This window comes from Monodelphis domestica, chromosome 4 (assembly GCF_027887165.1).
Source record: "Monodelphis domestica isolate mMonDom1 chromosome 4, mMonDom1.pri, whole genome shotgun sequence".
In the NCBI taxonomy this organism is placed as follows: Eukaryota; Metazoa; Chordata; class Mammalia; order Didelphimorphia; family Didelphidae; genus Monodelphis; species Monodelphis domestica.
Window position 1 is genome coordinate 11,394,635 of NC_077230.1, and position 22,946 is coordinate 11,417,580.

The following is a 22,946-nucleotide window of genomic DNA, read 5'->3' on the forward strand; positions in this document are numbered from 1 at the left end:
AAATGAATACTCTGTAGAGCATTGTGCAGGTACTCAAAACCTTTACGTTTGGGGATGGATATTTTTGGTACAAAATACAAATATGATTATTTGCACCATAAACTTATCTCTTTAATGCAGAATTAAACTTTCAGAGGAACAAGTTAATGTAGCTGACTTGTTTATATAAAATTTTTTTTTCTTGGACATTTGTCTCTTCCACTACCATCTCCATTTTGAATAATAAGGACAATAAAATAAGCAGAATTTCTTAACCATTAAGGATAATTTAGAAAAACAAATTGCTACATTAGTCATGTTTAGAAATGTACATCTCATTCATTTGAAGTCCGTCGCCCATCTGACAGGAGATAGACAGTTAGTATATTGCATTTTCAGGTCTTTAGACTTCTGGTTTATTAGATAGCTCCCCTTCTATCAAGCTGACTTCATTAGCTAGCTCAATGGCTGTTATTTGTAATGAAATATTTGCAACTTTTATTATTGTTTAAATGTATTCCTATTACAACTTTTAAATTCGATACATCATTCTGAATCTAAATTTAGAGATGCTAAAGGGAAAAGTAATCAATAGCACGCTAAGACCTATCAGGCTGTAAATATTTTCTCTCTGGTACATGCTCTATCTCTGATCTTGCCCCTCTACTCCTCACTTCTATAGTCTTTCTTCTGGGGGCTCACAGAGTCTCCAATAATCTCAAATTGGCTCAGTGTTGATATGAATAATGATATTCTGTGTGCTTGGTCAGACCCCACTCATGCAACTTATTGGACCTTTATATATACAGGGATAAGACATTTTTAGGGGGGGCAGCTGGGTGGCTCAGTGGATGCAGAGTCAGGCTCAGAGACAGGAGGTCCTGGGTTCAAATATGACCTCAGACACTTCCCAGCTGTGTGACCTTGGACAAGTCCCTTGACCCCCATTGCCTAGCCCTTACTACTCATCTGCCTTGGAGCCAATACACAGTATTGATTCCAAGATGGAAGGGAAGGGTTTTAAAAAAAAGTTTTTAGATTCTCTAGAGATTGATATCATCATTCAAATAATATGGGTGAATTAAAATTGTGAAGATGTTACAGAATTGGAGAGGTAGATAAAGCTAGTTTGTCTGAGATTTTTTGATTCCTAATTTAATCTTTATGTATTTAATACTTTTTATTTAATACATATCCCCTCCCTCAACACAGATTCATAACACAGTAGTTGATTATCCTTGCCCGCAGAAGTATTGGCAACGACATTCTTGACGTGGACTGAGCTGGGCTTTCCTCTGCCCTGACCCACAAAAGACCGTATTTCACAGGCAGCACAAGTTCTGTTTGCTTCTTTATTTCCCCTTTGGGGCAGGGAATTTCGCTAACAGACACCTTGCACCACCAACTCTCTTTTTTTCTTTCTAGTCCTTTCATTATATTTATTTTCTCAACACTGAAAGTAAAGTGAAACTTCTCACCAAAGAGCAAGTTAGTTATGTAGGCTTTCTGTAACCCAGCAACATGTTATCCCTGAACTCAGCAGCAATTATGTTTGGGGAGTTACCTGTATAGACAACCCTTTCAAAGAAGGCTCTGGAATATTCACCTCCCCTCTTTTATTTCCAGTCAAACTTGTTCCTCCTGCTACTCCCTTTTTCACAAAAGAAAGCCAATGGGTGGGCCAATTCAGGCTTGTCAGATTTTACCTGAAATCCTTGGGACTTGATTACAACATTTAGGACAAAGTTCAAGTCTGAATTCTTAGTCAGATGCTTTCTTTCCCTGAGGTCTCCCACCCCCTTTTGATTGAAAAAAAAACTATTTACATGTTCTTAAATATTTGTTCAAAATCTTAATGCCCCATATATATATCAGTTCTTTTTTCAGCTCACTTTGTGAGGAATCAACGATTCTTCCCCAATAGCCATAATGTGCAAGAAACTATTTTATGCCTTTATTTTGCCTCTTCAAATTTATATATTGAGTGCCTAAAACCCTGACCTTAACGATGCACTGGATTGATTCCCCCGATAATCATGTTGGCAGTGAGTGATTTACCTGGAAGTATCTCAGCCAAGGGACAAGTAGGACAAATCTGTAGTTTCCTGGGAGGGCACATTTCTCACTGATTCTTTGAAACTTTTAGAGCATCAAAGAGGCACAGTGGCTAGAGGACAAGGTCTGGACAGGGAAGACTTGGGTTCAGATCTGACTTCAAAACTTCCTAGCTATGTGACCCTCAGCATGTTCCTTTACCTCTGTTTCCTCATCTTTAAAATGGAGATAATAATAGCAAGTCTCTCAGAGTTGTTGTGAGGATCAAATGAAATAATTAAGTGCATCGGACAGTGCCTAAAATATAGTAAGCACTATATAAATGTTAGTAGTTGTTATCTTAATAAATATGGCGGTGGTGGTAGTGGCAGCAGTGGCAGTGGCAACATGTTATATCCTTGATCTTTGATTCAGAATTTTTTTTTGATATCATCAGGTGGCAGCACGCACAGGTGAGACTGGTGTAAGACGAAGAACTCAGGCCATGTCCCGGACTGCAAGCAAGAGAAGAAGCAGATTTTCTTCTCTTTGGGGTCTGGACACTACCTCAAAGAAGAAACAGGGAAGACCAAGCATCAATCAGGTAGGGATCAGAAATACTATTGATGTAAAATCAAGTTGATAAATGAGTTGAACTCTATTAATAAAAGTAGACTATCCAGAGAAGGTGATAGCTCCCCAATACCCTCTTGTGATCAGATCTCATATATTCATTTCTGAGGGTTCCCGTAACAAACTGGAGAATGTCTAGAGGATGCTAGTCGTGAAAGTGAAGAATCTGAGGATATTTAGTCTGATAAAAGGCAAATTTATAGCAATATGAGAACTATTTCAAAATATTTGAAGGGATGTCATGTGGAAGAAGAATGTGGTTGCTCTTCCTGCCTACACCAGGGAGAAAAAGATAGAATTCATAATTATTAATTTTAATAAATAATGATTTTATAAGTAAATATAATTTATTAGGGATTGATGTTAAGAATCAGAATTGCCTCCAAACTGAGCTGATATTGGATGATAAATAATCATCAATCCAACATGCAGGCTAGGGCTCAATTGTCATGGATGTTTAATGAGTTTTTATGATATTCTTCAGTTTCTTTTTTTTTTTTTTTTAAATCTGCAAGGCTGGAAAGGGCTAGGCAGGTAGGATTACCTTGCCCAGGATCATAGAACTATTAAGTGTGTGAGGTCAGATTTGAATACAGGACCTCCCATATCCAGGCTTGACTCTCTATCCACGGAGCCTTCTAGCTGTCCCCTCCCATTAAATCTTTATGGTTTTATTATATTCACTTTTGATTTTTTTTGGTGTGGTGTTCTTAACACTTACATTGTTGTAGTTACTTTGTATATTGTTTTCTTAACTCTGCTTACTTCACTCTGCATCAGTTCATTCAGATCTTCCCATGCTTCTCTGTATTCATCTCATACATCATTTCTTACAGCCCAGCAATAGTCCATTATATTCATGTACCATGATTTGTTTAGCCAATTCTCTATTTGATAGCCATCTTCTGTTTTTTTTTTTTTAATTTAGAATATTTTCCCAAGGTTACAAGATTTATGATCCCTCCTTTTCCTCCCCCCTCCTGAAGCTGACAAACAATCCCACTCAGCTATATCATTATTCAAAACCTATTTCCATGTTATTCATATTTGAGTAGTGATCTTTTAACACCAAAACCCCAATCACATCCCCGTCGAACTATGTAATCGATCATATGTTTTTTCTTCTGTGTTTCTACTCCCACAGTTCTTTCTCTGGATGTGGTTAGCATCTTTCTCATAAGTCCCTCAGAATTGTCCTGGATTACTGCATTGCTGCTAGTAGAGACGTCCATTACATTTGATTGTGCTACAGTGTATCAGTCTCTGTGTACAATGTTCTCCTGGTTCTGCTCCTCTCACTCTGCATCACTTCCTGGAGGTCTTTCTAGTTCACATGGAATTCCTCCACTTTATTATTCCTTTGAGCAAAATAGTATTCCCTCACCATCATATACCACAGTTTGTTCAGCCATTCCCCAATCGAGGGATATCCCCTCATTTTCCAATTTTTTGTCACCACAAAGAGCATGGCTGATGACCATCTACTTTGTTTCCATTTCTTTGCTATCACAAAGAATGCTGATATAAATATTTTGTGGCATATGAGGACTTTCTTCTTATTGGTAGCCAAGTAATGGAGTTTCTGATTCAGAAAATATGGACATTTTAGTCACTTAATTTGGACAATTCCAAATTACTTTCCAAAATTCCCACCAATCACAAGTCCACCAACAAAGTGTTACTGTGCCTATCCTTCCACAACCCCTCCAACATTAAATTATTTCCATTTTTTGTCAATCTGCACCAGGTGAAGTAGAACCTCTGAACTGTTTTTATTTTAATTTCTCATGTTACTAATGATATTGAACATTCTTTCATATGGTTGTGAATACTTTGGGACTCCTATTTTGAGAACTGTTCATATCTTTTGACCACTTCTCTACTAGAGAATAGCTATTTATCATTTTCATGATTTTGTGTGTGCATGTATATATATATATATATATCTCGACATGGGTTTGGTATCTAAGATATCTGAATTATGGGTAGGTAGGTAGGTAGGTAGGTATGTAGGTAGGTTGGTAGATAGGTAGGTAGGTAGGTAGATAGATAGATAGATAGATAGATAGATAGATAGATAGATAGATAGATAGATAAGACTAGTAGCTATTCCCCAATAGTTAAGATTTATTCTTCATCTATAATGTAAAAGGAACTGGATGATAGAGAAACAGAAGCAAAATCGAAAGAGTTCTTGCCCTCAAGGAACTTAATTCTTTGGGAGGACACACACACACACACACACACACACACACACACACACACACACACACACACATATAAAATAAATAAATACAAGACAATATGGGGGGGAGGGCTACTAGGAAGATGAAAAAGGACCTCAAGTAGTAGGCGGAAACCAGGGATTTCAAGAGCAGAGGATGTGAAGGGATATTCAGTTCCAGATATGAATGTTGGAATGTTATGGTGAGGAACATCAAGAAGTACAATTCGACTTGCCCATAGAATGTATGAAGAGGAATAATATATAAAAAGCCTGAAAACCAGTTTGGAACCAAATTGGTAAGGACTTCCAATGACAGAAAAGAACATATTTGAGCCTACAGGTAATTAATTGGTAGACAAATAGAATGTATTTACTAAGAGTAAGATTTAGTAATGATCAGACATGTGCATTAGGACCATCATTTTGGTAGCTATGTGGACGATAGATTGGAGAGGGGACAATTAGGGCAATAATACTATAGGGGTCTTTGCAATAATTCACTTTAGAGGTGATGAGGGTCTGGACTAGTGTAGATTGCCTTATGAGTAGAAGGAAGGGAATGAATGTCAGAGATGTGGAGACAGAATTATCAACACTCCTCATCGGTTTGGATATGCAGAATTGGCATTGAGAATTGCTTCAAAGTTGTGAACATGTGTGATATGGCACGATGGTGATGCCCTTGAAAGAAATACTTATGAAATGAATGCTCGCTAAGACAAAACTATAGGGGGGGTTATTAATAAAAATGAGTGTGGTGAATAATAGAATTACTTCAGTGTTATTTAGGAAGAGGTAAAGAATGAATTTGGTGCTCTAGTTTTTGTTTCTGAACAGCGGAACTTTTTTTGGAGGATGGGTAATTCCTGTGATGAATAAATAAAAGATACCATCAATATTTTTAACTTTGCAAGAAAATAGATGGCACTGAAGAAGAGCTTTTTTTTTTCTTTTGAGTAATAATGTATAGTTCTGCATATTTAGTCTTTTGTTTAAGTTACAATAAATAGCAAAGTAGTATTATAACTATTTCATAGCATATTTATTTTCTAAAGATTCTTTTTATTTAAACCTATGCCTTCTATTTTAGAATTGATACTGGGTATCAGTTCCAAGACAGAAGTAAGTGCTAGGCAGTCCCAGGGTCACACAGCTAGGCAAAGTCTATGTCAGATTTGAACCCAGGACTTCCCATCTTCAGGCCTGGCATTTTACCCACTGTGAGCCAGTTAGCTGTCCCTCAATAGATTTTTGATGATCTCTGATCTAATAAACTGCATCATGGTCATTCAACAATTAGTTCAACATTATAAAGTATCTGTCTTATTGGAGTGGAAAAAATATTCTTCTTTTACTAATTATATGCATTTTTCTGGGCAAAGTATGTATTCCTTTAGTGCCAGTGCACATGGTTTCAACATGTTCAAAAATGTCTCCTTATACATGGCTTGCATAGTGGTGCACTTCTCCCCACGTGCAGTGTTTTCAGATAAGTATTTAGTATCACTCATGAAAACTTATGAGGATAAACAAGTCACTCATTTAAAAACCAAAATAAGAAACGACAGTGGTTAACAACAAAAGTGTAAACAATTTATGCCTTTTGACGTATTTAGACACATTTGAATTAAGAATAATAATTATTATTTCAAATTGGCTGAGTGGTAGCTAAAGCAAAAATTCTTCATGCTAAGAAGTTGAAAATTTATTGCTTTTGCAGATTTCTTTTTGGGAGGGGAGCTTGTTTTCTCTTTCCTTTCTTCTAGCAGTTTCATAACAATGGAAAATGTATTATAAAAAGGGACTTTCTGAACCCAATTTAACTAGGAAAATTTTGTGGTTTTCTATATATGTGCGAAGTATACAGTTTTATATGTGTATATATATGGATGTATATAGATTTTATGTATGTTTGCAAAATGTATGTAATACATCATTTATTATATGTGTGTGTGTTCGTTGGCAAACATTTATTAAGTACCTGCTCTGTGACAGGTACTGCACTAGATGCTAGGGACTCAAATAAAAGAATGCCCTATTCCTTCCCTAAAGGAGCTTATATTCTATTGATGGAATTAGAACATGTTTGCAAATAAAAATCTACATATGAAATAAGTACATATACTAAAATAGATGCCAAGTGATTGGGCAAGGGGGACAGTAAGAGATTAAAAATTAAGACAGTCAAGAAGGTTTGCCTGAAGAATATGGCATCTGATCTAAGACCAAGAGAAGATCAAGGCGTTTTCACAAAGAAAGTGTTCCAGACATAGCTTGGTAGCCTATACAGAAGCATAGATGGGGCCTGAAATATTTTTTAGAAGTAATAGCAAGCAAGTTGGTCACTTTGACTAAATGAAAAACCATTTATGAAGCAATCATTATTACAAAGCACTATGTTGACAGAAAAGATGAGACACAGTGTAATGAGGAGAAACAACACACATTGGAAGGATTTTGCTATAGGGAAGATATGAAGTCCTCATGGTTCTTAGGGTGTAGAGTAGATGATAAAGCATGGTGGCCCGCCATCTTACCAGAAGAATTTCCAGATGAGGCAGTGGCAAGGAATGAAAGGTCAAAGGATCCAGCCAATGAAAATTGGAAGAGGGAGAACAGTCCCAAGGGTCAGAGTGGAGCAGGGGCTCTGAGTTCCCATATGGTGATGGAGATTGGGGGTAGGTCACCATTTAACCAGGAGTAGGAAATGAGACAGGGCCATTGACAAGAAAATTGGGGGAGGGAAATGGGATCTACTATCAAAATGATTCTCCATCTGGGAATATTTTAGTTAACATCACCAAGATGGGAAAATATCTAGAATTTGGCTGAAGCACCATTTCAGTGTTAGCTTATTTCCCCTCCCACTTACTTTCAAGTAAAATGTAGGAAGCAGCATGGTTGTAAATCTGTCCTTGTAAGTTTAAAAGAAGAAAAAAATTAAAGCATCTACTATCATTATGGAGTTGTACTAAGAAATAGCTAAGGGAAACACAAAGAAAATCCCAAAAGGTTAAAGTGTAAGTAAGGAAAAATTTACTCATTCTGAATCTGAATGACCCTATGACTTAAGAACATAAAGGATTTTTCATTAAAATAAAATACATGAAACCAATAATAGACTATCGAGCATTTACATACACAGATGCACAGACAGACGCATACCATTTTGAGGTTTCCAGGAAAGACAAATTATAAAAATATGCATAAAGTGGATAAAAAGTAAAACAATACAACCTGCAAGGAATCCATTATAAAGATGAAGAAGCAAATTTGAGAAACAGAGGTGCCAAAATGATTTATTTTTTTGTAAGACAGATATTTGGGTATGGTCCAAATATATAAAAATGTCTAGCATTTGAATGTGGCACAGACAGACATCTGATCTGGGGATCTGGCCCATTGCTCTCTAAGGAAGACTTAAATTTCTGTCTTTGAAGAGGGTGAAGGCATGGCACTTCATCCTTCACTTTCCTGTCTCCAAGACAGATGATGATGATTATGATCATAGCCAACATTTATGTAGTGCCTACTGTGTATGAAGCACTGTGCTACACACTTTATTATTTCTTTAGATCCTCATAGCCACCCTAGGAGATAGATGCTATTATTATCCCCATTTTTCAGATGAGAACACTGATGCTAAGTGATTTGCACAGGGTTACCCAGCTAGAAAGCCCTTCAGGCTGGATTTGAACTCTATAAGTCTTGGGAGTGTAATACTTTTTGGGCCCCAGGATGCATATCACATTCCCTGATTACTGTCAAGAATAATATAATAGTTTAATATTACAAGATTTATTCCCTCCCACACTGTTAACACAATAGATCATTAGAAATCACAAACAGCGAATAAACCTATTGATTCAAGAAAAACTGTAAACAGAAGTTAGGGAAATCATATAGTTTGGAATATATGATGGCAAATAAATTCTGTGAGTCAAAAAATAAATCATTCCAGCTTAACCAATAAGAGAAGAATTGATCTCACCAAGGGCAGCATCTCTTGGCATTCTCAAAGGTTGCAAAGATTGAAAGTCAGGGTTCCAAGAAAAAAACAAGCCAAAAAGCCTAAGGAGGGACTGATTTCCCTTTTATATCTATAGTTCCAGGGGTCCAGTAGCCATTCAAAAGCTTATGTGGCCTTTCATGGCCATCTTTCTCAAAGATCTTTCCTCCAAGTGTCCCCTCAATATTCTCCCTAATAGAGCTAAACAGCCTCTATAACAGAGTATACTCGATGTGCTTAGCAAATTGCGTCATGTTCTCTTTGCATTTGCAATATATAGCACAGGGCAATCCGTCTAGAGAAATTGCTCACTTTGGCTGGTTGGGAGTGGATATTCATTACATACTAAATTCAAATGAATTGGTAAGATTCAAAGCAAGCCGTGAATCCCATATGAAGGTGGGAAGAAAGGAAGAGGGACAAACGGTCATGTTTAGAAATGAATTTTCCCATCTTAAGGATAACGAATCTAAGGAAATCATGTGGATTGTTTTGGTAGGAGAGTGTCGTAGTCCTACATAAGGTATGCTATTGCATTTGACCATTTGGGCTATCCTTTTCTTCAGATTTTTTAAATGGTGGTTTGATTTCTGCAGGTGTTCGGAGAGGGAGTTGACTCCATAAAGAAATCTTTAGAAGGAATATATGATGACACTGTTCCAGATGGCAAGGTAAAAATAAACATGGTTTGTTTTTGTAAAAGAAGTACCATAAGTACACCAACCTACACAAAATGAACTGTTTTCTTGTGACACTAATAAGCTCAAGTGTTTGTTGGAAACCAAAAATTGATCGTTCGCATTTGTGGTGTGATTTTATTTAGTAGAGGAAAAATTCCAAGCTCTTTCCCTAATCTGATATATCTTATATAAAAGGTATTCATAGAGCATAGGTACCGAATCTCTGATCCCAAATAAAAATACAGGTAATTTTGGGGAGCCAGACAAACAAATGTTTTATACTTTGGGGGACAGGGGGATTAAATATCACTCATATAACCTAGGTGGTGAGGTACTTCCTATTTTGAACCTGGGAACTTCTGAATTGATATTTTATTTAGAAATAACATTATATATGTCCTTCTGATTTTTTTTACTTTTAAGCATTATTTTTTTTTCCTTTTAAGCATTATTTTATTTGGTCATTTTCAAACATTATTCATTGGAAACAAAGATCATTTTCTTCTCCCCCCTCTCCCCCCCGCCACCCCTCCTGTATTTAGAGATTTTTTTTAATCTTTTTAGTTAGATTTAGTTGCCATATTCTTATTCCGTCTGGTGATTTTTACATAGTAAAATTATATGTAAATGAGAAAAAAAGTAGAGTTAAGGCATGAGCATTTGAATGCCTATCCTAGTTCTACTTGGGATGATGTCATTTCTATAATACTGTTTTCTCTGTCAATGCCTCTTTGTGCCTAGTTTTTCTCGGCTTTTGATGTAGGGAAGTCATATAGCAGTTTTCCTATTCATAGGATGTTAGTACCTTAAATTGAAAATGATTTCATTCAAATAAAAAATGAAAATTAATTTGTTGCCTAAAAGCCAAATAGTATGATGGAAAATAAGTCCTGTGGCTGGGCATAATCACCAATCACCTTATCTAACCCAATGAAAGGATAGATCTCACTGAGAGAAGCATGATACCTGAGTGGTGTCTGGAAATCTTAAATGATCAGCTACTGCTTTCCGGGTAATATGATTTCTCTTTATTCAGAGGGAAAAAGAAGTGGCGTTATCTAGTGTGCACCAGCACAATCCTGACTGTGACATTTGGGTCCATGAGTATTTCACACCCTCTTGGTTCTGTTTGCCAAATAATCAGCCTGCCTTGATAGTCGTCCATCCAGGGGATACAGCCAGAGACATCCTAGAGTTGATCTGCAAGGTATGAAATGGTAATGGGGTTGCTTTCCTGAGTAGAGTATAGTACGATGTATATATTTTCTGCAGAAGGCATGTTAGGACATGGGATCCCAGATTTCTTCTTGGATTTTCAGAGGATTAAGCATAGCTATTCTTGTTTTAAAGTGGAATTTGATTCTTTTCATCGTGCACTCTGGGGAATCTCTTCAGAATAAAAGTACATATTTTATTGTAATATAAATTGAAAATATATGGGTGTTTTCAATGGGAACAGGGGAATTTGAAAGATGGCATTTTCCTAAGATGTGGTATCTAATCCTGCTATAAGTCCTGCTATCATACTGTGAAAGTCAGTAAGCATACAGCTTATTGTTAACCAAGAAAACGTAATTTCATTTTGGACCAGATTATCTATAATGGTGTCTTTCTAGGGTCAGATTTGGGGATTCCCCAAAGTATGTGATCACCGTTAGCTTCTACAGTGTCTAGATTCCCTAATATGATCTTTATCTTTTGCTTGCCCTCTGCCCCCCAAAAAAGAAGACAAAAATTTGGTTTAAAAACAGGGAGCTCTAGCTCTGTCTATGCAAAGAACACAAAGCTGGTTTTTTCTAGGGAATCTGAAAATGAAGATCTTCATTCTTTTGGAATGGTTTCATTGTTTCCCTTTTCAGAGACAATAGTATAGAAAGGATGACATTTAACGGTGTCTATCCACTCTCATGCTATGGATATGTAAGTCAATTTTTCTCCTTTTGGCAGATTTCCACTTTCCATAACTACACAGTAAGGAATTTCTGGTATATTTTCAAATTATGTTTTGCCCTTGCCAATTGCAAAGGCTGATCTTGAAAGAAAAAGCTGAGGGTTATACAGATGAGTATGGCAAGGGGTTTGGTAAAGGTAAATCATTCAAGTGGTCTGTGATCAAAAGAAAACTCAACACTAAGAAAAAATGCCTACACCTCTCTTCCCCCTTAAGGACTAAGTTTGTCATATCTTTTTACTAAAACTAAAGTCCTTCACTTTTAGGAGTTCTGTTTTAAGAAAACATTTGGGTTCAAATTTGTTCCCTTAATTAATTAGCCCAAACGAACCTGTTGAGGACTTATGTGTTCCTTTATACATCAAAAGATCTTTTTAAAATTAACTTTTCAGTAAGCTTTTATTTTTTCTCCCTTATTTGAAATCATTTTTAAAAAGAAAAGAAAAAGAAAACTCTTATAACAAGCATATAGCCAATCAAAGTCAATTTCCTTGTCCGTGTCCACAATGGTTTCATTATGGATCCATCACCTCTTGTAAGTGGTTGGGTAGGAACCATCATTATTCATTGCATTGATTAGAGACTTTACAATGTCATCATTATTATGTAAATTGATGCCCTGATTCTGCACACTTCCCACTCTCAGTTCATATAAGTCTATGGAGGTTTTCCTGAAGCTATCCATTACATTTGTATTGCATAAAAATTTTTAGCCAATCTCCAATTTTTGGGCACCCCTTTAGTTTCCAGTTCTCTTAATGCCAATTTTTTTGTATAGGAACTATTTTCTTTGTTCCTTTTCAGCTATAGGACTAGTAAAGGTATTGTTGGGTTAAAGGTTGTGCACAGTGTATTACTTTTTGGACATAGATCAAAAGTACTTTCTAGAATGCAGGTACCAACATATCTGATATAAAAAAATTTTAATGAAATTTCACACAGACTATAGTACCATATCAAAAGGCAATACATACTAGACTGAATTTATTTCAGAAATATATTCAGTATTAGAAAAAAATGACATAATAGAACATAATAATAGCAAGAAAACTAAAATTATAATTATAATTTATTAATGGATACAGAAAAATCTTTTGACAAATATAAAGCTTTTCAAAGTCATAAGAAAAAATAAAAATAAATGGACCTTTCCTTAATAGTGTAAGTAATATCTATTTAAACTAATAGCCAGTATTAAATAAATGGGGGTGAGTGTTGATCTTTTCAGTAAAAGCAAGGATTATTACTGTCATCAACAATACTATTTGACGTAAATACTGGCTCTAACAAAAAAAAAAAACAAAAAGAAATGGAAGAAGCAACCATAAAGAGAAACATAATTTTTTTTGAAGATATGAGAGTTCATTTTGAGAATCCTAGTCAACTGAAAATTAGTTCAGACTATGACTTCAGAAAAATTTCAGCATATAAAAAAAATTCATATAAGTTGTCAGCATTTATATATTTTCCAACCAACTCCATCACCAGGATATAAAAGAAAAAATTCCATTTAAAATAAATACAGAGGGAGCAGCTAGGTGGCTGAGTGGATTGAGATCCAGATCTAGAGATGGGAGGTCAGGGATTCAAAACTGGCCTCAGATACTTCCTGGCTGTGTGACCTTGGGCAAGTCACATAACCCTCATTGCCTAGCCCTTACCACTCTTCTGTCTTAGAACCAATATACAGTATTGATTCTAAGATGGAAGGAAAGGTTTAAGTAAAATAAAATAAATACAGAGGGGCAGCTAGGTGGTTTAGTGGATAGAGCTCTAGACCTGGAGTCAAGAGATCCTAGGCTCAAATCTGCCCTCAGACACTTCTTAGCTGTGTGATTCTAGGCTAGTCATTTAACCTCATTTGCCTAGCCTTTGCCCCACTGTCTTAGAATTGTTACTAAGGCAGAGAATAAGGGTTTTTAAAAAATAAAATACAGAATATTAACATACTTACAAGTTTAACTCTTAATACGTATAGGAACTATACAAATAAAGCAAAAAAAAATTTATGGAAATAAAGACAGACATAAATAATTTAAAGAATTTTTATCGCCATAGTTTGATCAATTCTGTATTTCAAACAAACATATTATTATAATGTTCCCTAAATTAATTCGCTCATTCAATGCTGTTATGATCCAATAACCAAAGAATTACTTTATTGAGCTAGAAAAAATTTTATCAGAAGTATGAGATAAAGAATCTCATCAGAAATAGTGAAAAAAGTTAAGATTTGGGGCTAGCAATACCATTTCTCAAAGTATACAAGCCGAAGTCAACAAAGTGATCTGGAATTAGTAAAAAAAATAGAGAAGTTTTCAGTGGAACAAATTAGATATAAAACATACAGATGTAAATGAACATAGTAGCTTAGTGTTTGAAAAACCTACAGATCCTAGCTACTGCACTATTCTACACAAAGTTCTATGAAAACTAGAAAGCATTCTTTGAGAAATTAGATTTAGATGAACAGCCGATACCAAATACCAAAATTAATTCCAGAGGAATATTTTACTTCGAGATAAAAAGTCACCTTTATAAATAAATTACAGAAGCAAGGAAAATGTCATCTTCAGAATCTGTAGATAGGAGAGGAATTTGTGACCCAGCAAGGAATAGAGGTCATAGCAGAAGACAAAATGAATAATTTTGATTGCATAAAACTGAAAAACTTTTGTACAAATAAAATCAATGTAGTTAAAATTAGAAGGGAAACAATTGAGTTGACTGTGGACAAAAATCTTTAGAGCAAGTTTCCTTGCAGATGTCTTCAATATATTCAAATATTTCATATACATATAGATACATATAAGCATTCGTATGTGCCTATAGTTGCTTTAAATTTATAACAATAAAGGCTCTTCCCAAGTTGATACCTAGTCAAAAGATATGAACAGGATGAAATCCAAGTTTTCAATAGACAAGTAAAATTTCTGTTCAAATCATTAATAATTAGAGATATGGAAATAAAGCAATTCTCAGTTTCTACCATTTACTCATCAAATTGGTGAAAGTGGCAACAAAAAGGAGAATGACACGTATTGGAAGTGTTATAAGAAAATATTCTTTAAATAAAGACATTAACAGTCTAAGGGATGTTGCCCACCTGTGAAGATTGCTTTCTTATCTGTATTTGGAAATTTTTAAGATACCCTCTTGACATACACCTTCTACCTTGTCTGAAAGCATCACAGAAATTAGTATTCATCACAATTCAATAGTTAGACTGAAACTTCTATAGTTATAGATAAATCTTAGAATGTAAACAGTACTTCTTTTCATCTTTGGTCAAAACTCCCAATTTTGTTTTTGTTCAGTTGTGTCTGACTTTTCGTGACTCCATGGATCATACCATTCGTGGGTTTTCTTGACAAAGAGACTGGAGTGGTATGATATTTCCTTCTCCAGTGGATTAAGGCAAACAGATTAAGTGACTTGCCCAGGGTCATACTGCTAGTCGGAGGCCAGATTTGAATTTAGGTCTTCCTGACTGGATCCACTGAGTCACTTGGCTTCCTCCTAATTAAATAGTAGTTAAGTGATTTGCCCAAAGTCACACAGCTAGTAAATGTTTGAAGCCAGATTTGAACTGAGGCTGGTCTTTTTGATGTGTCAGGTTCAGTGATCTATCCATTGAGCCATCTAGTTGGCTCAGATTTTTCCACTAATCATTGATTTGGGGGGGAAAGTCTTATGATGTCACCTTTAATGTTAAATCCTTCCCAGCAACTAAAATTAACACCCATGTCCACCATACTTTCAGTCCCTTCCCTAATGGTAGGAAAAAAGTAGAAACAAAGTAATTGTGGTATATGCTCTCATCTTTTGAGTTTATTAAAAAAAAACAACAACACATATACAAATTGAAAGAATCTGGTCTAAATAAAGACAGCTGTTTAGGGGGATTCTTAATATGTTCAGTGCCAGGAGCATCTTTGATAATGGCTGCTGATTCAAAAAGCTTTTCATGATAATCTGTGAGAGCCGATAATGAGAAATCATATAATGTATTTATTATTAATTACATAATTAGTACATTTAATGTTGTCTATTTTCCCTTTGGAAGGAAGAATTTAAATTTAAAATTATCATAATTTTTTCCATTATGATTCTCTCTTCATGTTTTGAATGGATTATTTTCCGTAACATTTAATAATCAGTTTCTTCTGTCTTACTCATTCTTTTCCCTCTGATTCAGATATCCATTTGCATATGAAAACCAGTCAAGACCAGTAGAGAAAAGTTTTCAGATCTTGATCTCATACAATTTTTGTTACTAGAATGATTCATCTAGGCTAGGCATGCCCTGTGACCCACTCACGCAGTGGGTATCCCTGAATGCTGTGGCTTCTGATGTGGCACTAGGAGCCTATTTCTCTCAGGCTTAACTTGCTCTCATCCTCAAAGTTTTAGGAGTAAGGAGGTTGCCTGTATCTGTGGCCACATCATTTATTTAATGATAAGTTGGGGAAGAGGAGGCAAAAGGAGTGTTTATAACATTCACTCAATAAGAGACATGAGCAAGAATAAACAAAATACAACAATAGACCCATAAATCTGAGTCATATACTCTCAGCAATGCACACGGTGCTCCTACGAGAGAAAGGGAACACACAGTGACCCAGGAGGAAGACGTATGAGTAGGCAAGCCAATGTTCCTGAAGCAATTTGTGACCTCATTTAGGTTCTGAAAGTCAGAGCAAGATTTTTTCTAGGAATCATCACTTTCCTTCCAAATGCAATCATGTTCAGATTCTTGACTACCTTTTATCCTATAGACACATTATTATAAATATAATCTGCCTATTAAATGTCATTCACTACTAAAGGATTTTTTTGGGGGGGGGGGTGTTTGTTTTAGGCACATCAGCTAGATCTTGCAATCCACTACCTTCGTCTGAAGTTCCTGATAGACAACAAGATGCAGTACTATGTTCCAAAGCCAGAAGAGGACATATATGAACTGGTAATGTTTGCAGAAATTCTCAAATTCTGTGGTTTGGGACCGATATGGTTCTAAAAGAAATGTTCCCTCCTCCGGGCATCTGATGTGTGGTGGTTGTTATTGCCATTACTGTGATATTAGCTCTCCTATGTTGAAATGCTCTCCTATGAATGAAAAGGGGAAAGTGAATGACAAGGGAATTAAGAGAAAAGAGGAAGGAGGAAGGACATTTAGTTAAAAACCTTGAGCACATGCAGATAATTCAACAGGAAAAGTATTAATAGCAGAAGGGAAGGTAACCTTCAGGATATCTAACCCAGTTCAAGCATCTTTGGATAAATACTGCAGGACAAAGGGAAATGAACCAACAATGCCTGATAAGACAGAGGACTCCATGGATTCCCAGTAGAGCATGGGACCCCAGAAGAATGTTCCCAAATAGGTCAAGAATAAAGTAAGAATTGTGAATGCAGAATTTATGGTCTGCACAGCAGAAATGATTGTCAGATAAGAAAATCTTGAATCCATGGTGGTGAGTCACATCCAAGAAACAAAAGAAAACAACAGATTGGGAATAAAAAGTGAAGAGAAATCAAGAAAAAGAAAAGCTATAACATTAAAAAAAGAAAACATGATCTAAATACAAGCAAAATATGCTGATCTTGAAGACCCCCTATGTAGAGACAACTTAATGATCATAGATCTGCTAGAAGAGCATGACAGTTAAAAAATATGACCACTACAATGCAAAAACAATACAAGAATAATTCCCAGAACTTCTGAATTCAGCAATTAAGAAATGCACAAAAGAATAAAACAGATTTCAGTAGAAAAAAGGGAGAAAAAGCTACAAAGGCAAAAACCATCTATGAGTTTAAAAAAAACCCAAATATTTATGTAACTATAGAGAGTGTCTACAAGATTTTCTTTCCAAAATTACACAATGAGTGGAGATGTAAGTAATAAGTCTAAGTTATGCGTGAGATGCAGGACTGAAACTTCATGGATTTTAAACCTCACATAACCCTGCCTACAGTATTGTTGGATTTTTTTATTTTATAGATTTATACTGTACAAATGAGAAGACACATTAAAAAGAAGGCAGGAAATGTATAATATCTCCTAATCAAATCAATTTTAAATCAGAAAGGGGATAAAATTCCTGTACTCAAAGGCTAAAAGAGTATGGGTAAGTTGTCAAAGGAAGGAATTGAAATAGAAAATTAGATGGAAGTCTCAGTTCAGTGGTATGATAAGGTTCCCACTAAAGGAGGGCAGCTGGGTAGCTCAGTGGATTGAGAGTCAGGCCTAGAGATGGGAGGTCCTAGGTTCAAATATGACCTCAGACACTTCCTAGCTGTGTGACCCTGGGCAAGTCACTTGACCCCCATTGCCTAGCCCTTACCACTCTTCTGCCTTGGAGCCAATACACAGTATTAATTCCAAGACAGAAGGTAAGGGTTTAAAAAAAAACTAAAGAACACTTACATGTTTAAAATCATTATAATCTGCAGGAATTGATACTTCCAAACTCTGGGCAGGGGCGGGCGGGGGGGGGGGGGGACGACAAAACTTATGCATTTGTGAAGAGCATTATGCTTCAAAAGAAGGTTCCGGGGGTACCTTATATCTAGAAGACTGGAAGAACATGGACTCGGAGAAGTTTTATGGTAAATGGAGGAAAATTATCATGAAGACAGAAATGAATTGCATTTTCAGCTATACAAGAAAATTTCTATCAGGAAATAATTCTATCTTCTCTATCTCCTACAAGATTTGATACTTCCAAGAGTGAGGCTTAGCAAGAAAAAAAAATAGGAAAGGTATAAGATTTTAATGGCAATAATATACTATTCCTTCTCTTCTCATCTTGTTTAAAGAATTCTTCGTCTCCACATCCATGGTAGTAAAATGTAGTAATGAATGCTTGTGAATATATGTTATGTTGTATTATATTACATTACCCAAATTCCTTAGAACCATTAGTCCATCAACCACTTGATCCTCTTCATTGAAAATTTCCTTCAAAGTCTTTTATCTGCTTAATATTTATAAGTCTTTCAGTTCTTTTACAATATCCATTAATTTTCTGAATCCTCCCCTTCATCTGCAATGTCCTCTTCCCTCTAAATGTCCTCTTCCACTGGAATGGTCCACTCCTTACTGATCTTTTTGACTGAAGATTCTATTTGACTGATGAATTTCAGCTTCCCACTACTTTTTCTTCTTCATTTTCTTCTTCCACAACTTCCACACTTCATTATTAATTCCCTGAGCTTATTTAATATGTGAGCAATGATATCATGAATCTCTTCCTAATACTTTCACTGAAGATGGTGAAACTAACACAATTGTATAAGGATCTACCCAACTCATTTGTGTTGCTGATGTTTTTATAAAACTTTTCACATACACCATATCACCTGGTTGAAAATTATGAAGAGAATACTCTAATGGACCAGATTGGATCAATACACCCATATCATGCAGTTCTCTAAATTGTTGTTGTAATGCACTTAAATATGGAACAAGTTGACAATCTCTTCTTAAGAAAGATTTATAAACAGTCTTATAATTTTTTGCCTGCAATGGAGCATGTCCGAAAAGCATTTTATAACATGATATATGTAAATCTGCTCTCAGTCTTGTATGTGGGTAAAACAAAGTTATGGGAAGAATATCTGGCCCTTTTAGATTCATTTCAACACAAATTTTCCCCACCATAGTTTTAAATTCCCTATTCCCACTCTCCACTTGACCTGAACTTTGTGGATGATAAGGAACATATTTAGGTGTTATTCCTAGATTCTCATAGAGTCTTTTCAGTGTATCTTATGTGAAATGAGATCCTTTATCAGAATCTATGATAATTGATACACCAAACCTTGGAACAATTTCCTTAAGCAACACTTTCACCAGAAAGCTAGTTATATTAATATTATATGGAAAAGCTTCAGGCCATTTGGTTACTCTATCAACAATTAATTTAAAAAAACATAATGAGAGTCTGTGTACACATTTGCACTTTTACCATCAGCTAGAAGACATGCTTGCTTCAATGCCACCAACTCTGCTCTTTGAGCCCTAAGGTTACTAGGTAATGAGCCAGACTACAGTGTCTCAAATTCTGTGACACTGCAGCACCAGTATATTGAATTCCATCACACAAATATGAAGAACCATCTTGAATAATACCAAGTCTGGATTTTCAATAGGAGTGTCTTTCAAATCCATCCTAGGCATATCCACTAGATCTACTACTTCTACACACTCGTGTAATGGTTCACCATTCTTTGGCAAATCAGGAAGTAGCATAGCTGGATTTAATACACTACACCTCCTCAATTGGATGTTCTCACTACCCAGGAGAATAATTTCATACTTAGAAATTGGTTGATATGAATAAGCTTGAATATGAAATTTCCTCATTAGTGCATCTATTTGATGTGAACAATATACAGTCAATGGACATCCCAAAACTAAATCTGCTGGCTGACTTCTAGACTAACACTGCTGCAGCTGCTATACCCCTTAAACAAGGAACTGTACCTGCAGCTATTGGAGCAAGCTGACAACTATAATATACAATTGGACAATAACTTTGTCCTAAAGTCTGTGTCAGTACCCCAGAAGCAATACCTTTAGTTTCATTGACAAATAATTGGAATGGTTTTGTATAGCCTGGGATACCCAAAACTGGAGCAGATAAAATTACTTCCTTATGATTACTTAAGCTTGCAGATGCTCAGGCTTTAGTTTCAGAGTTTTTGGTTCTATATTCCTGGTTAAATCTGTTAGACAATTTGTTAATTCACTATATCCAGGTATCCATTGTCTACAGAAACGAGGTGTCCCCCAAAGAGCTCTGATTTGCTTTTTGGTCTTAGGAACACTCAGTTTCTGGATATCTGCTATTCTTTTCTGTGTGATATTTCTTGAACCCTCTGATAATACAAAACCAAGATATTACACTCAAGACAAAACCCATTGTAATTTTGCCTTGGAGATTTTATGCCCACGCTTATATACTTCTAACAAAAATCTTACTATCTCTCATACACACCTTTGTATTTGGGGATACAAGAAGAATATCATCCACAAAGTGTGCCAATTTGCTTTCTTTGAATGTGATAATTTTCAGATATCAATTTAGAATTTGTGAAAATTGACTTGGCCAATCAGTAAAACTCTGTGGCAAGTGAGTCTATGTCCACTGGGTTTTTTCCCAGGTAAAAACAAAGATCTTTTGAGAATCCTAATGAATTGGAATTGAGAAAAAAGCTGAGCATAAATCTACCACAGTGAAATATCTTGCCTGACTTGGAATGGAAGAAATTATTGTAGCTGAATTGGTACAACAGGATGAGTCAATGATTCTCTCTAAATCATTGACTGCTTTTAAATCCTACATAAAATGATATACAATTTTGCCATTCTGATCTAACTTTGGGGTTTTGATTGGGAGAACAGGAGTATTAAATTCTGAGAAGCAAGGTATTATAATCCCTTGCTAGATTAGGGATTCAATGATTGGTCTTATATCCTCAATTACTTCTTTAGACATGGGATATTGAGGTTCACAAGGAACTGGTCCTTCCTCAGTTCTCACCCTTACAGGAGTAGCTGATTTCAGTAGACCTACATCTGTGGAAGACTTTGACCAAACATCTTCAGGGATATCCTCAGGTATTGGATAGATTGAATCTAAGTCACTCTCCATACTAACTGAATATAAGAATAGCAATGGAAAAACTATGAAATTCTTCTGGTAGATGTAATGAGATACCACCATTATTAGCACATTGAATTGTTACCCCTAATTTGCATAATAAATCGCTACCTAAAAGATTCATTGGATAGTCTGGCATACACAGAAATGCATGTTCCACAGATAATGGACCTAAAGTAATCATTTTTGGTTGTAATTTTGCTACTCTCTGTGGCTTACCAGTAGCAACTATTATTTCCATTGTACCAACAGCACTACAATTTTTAGGAAAGCTTTGCAAAACTGATTTACTGGTTCCAGGATCAACCAGAATGTCATAAATCTGGTCTCCAATTGTTATGGACACATATGGTTCTATATTATTTGGTGGTTGAAATGTTTCCAACACTGTTGATAGCGCAGTAACATCAGTTCAAAGCTCGGTCATTTCCTTTCCATCCTAATTTATATCTGCTTGAATTGCATGATATTCCCAGGATTTCACATCCTTAATAGCATCATCAGCTTTTTCACTATTCTCATTGGTCTTTATAACCTCTACCTTGGTATCATTGTTCTCTTTTATTCTCACATTATCTTTATCCAATTTACATTCTTCATTATTTCACAATCATAAGAATTTTCCACTAATTTTACACTAAAATTGTCTTTTTTCTCACAATTATTAACACTAATTACATTGTCCTTTGTTTCAATCACATTATTCATAAGTTCATTAACCTTATCTCCATTACAATCACTTCCATTCATTTCCAAAACATTTTCCCTTGATCCTTCAAATACCTTAGAACTCCAGATACACCTTCATAATGAACATGCCCTTTTGTTCTGATCATCCTCGTGTCCACTAACTATTTGGCTGTACTTGGGTCTTGCTCCTGATTTAACCCACTCTTGCATAGTGTTGAAATCAAGTCCTTGAGTCCCTGACAGCAAGCATTAGGACAATTATTAGTATTTTTTCTCTGATAATTATTGTTATTCCAATTATTATACTGTCTATTATATCCGTTATTCAAATTCAATTGCCTAGAAAATTGCCCTCTGAATCTACATTTCCTAACAAAATGTTCTACCTGATTACATAAGAAACATCTTTGAGGTCCGGATCTCCTTTCTCTTGGCTTATACTGGTTGTTTGGTTGCACAGATCTAAGTGCTGCCACTGCCTTTATTTCCTTTATTTCATTGTCCTTTGCTTTATTTTCAGCATCTCTTAATTTCTTTTTTCAAATTCTCAATTACTGTATCCTTGTCTTCATTTCTATCATCATTATCCATGCACAAATAAGTTCCTTTTCTCCTTGATTCTTCCAAATCTCTCTCTTCCTAACCTGGGCAATTATTTTTAAAAAATAACTTTATCTTAGGACATGCATTCTTAACAAATAGTCTTTTGATATGTGCAATTGTGTTGTCCGCTAACACATCAAGGCCTAAGATTATTTCAGCAGCATCTGTTATTCTCTAAAAAATTAGTTGGTGATTCATTTTGTTTCTGCTTAATGTTCTCAAATTTGGACCAAGCTTTAGGGAGTTTGGTATGTCTTTTTATTACATCAATGATTGACCTCCTGGCTTGTTTCATCCTTATATAATTGGGATGAATTCATATCCATGCCTTCAGAATCCTGTGGTCATGGGGTCAAAGATGGATCATTTCTAGTTTCCTCTGAATTGATTCCTTTCTCTCTTGGTTAATAATTCCTTCATTAATAAGTAAAAATCAGCATAGTCAGGGTCAAAGATCTCTATAGCC

General features: G+C 35.5%; 1 protein-coding gene across 26 annotated transcripts in view; it reads left to right on the forward strand.

Annotated features, from left to right (window-relative positions):
* Positions 1 to 22,946, forward strand: part of TIAM1 (TIAM Rac1 associated GEF 1) — a 302,352-nt gene that overhangs the window by 217,236 nt on the left and 62,170 nt on the right. For all 26 annotated transcript variants that reach the window (XM_056826011.1, XM_056826024.1, XM_056826021.1 and 23 more), the window contains 4 exons: positions 2,471 to 2,617; positions 9,479 to 9,553; positions 10,599 to 10,769; positions 16,375 to 16,479. In XM_056826011.1, coding sequence (XP_056681989.1) covers positions 2,471 to 2,617; positions 9,479 to 9,553; positions 10,599 to 10,769; positions 16,375 to 16,479 — 498 coding nt within the window. The remainder of the gene's footprint in view (positions 1 to 2,470; positions 2,618 to 9,478; positions 9,554 to 10,598; positions 10,770 to 16,374; positions 16,480 to 22,946) is intronic.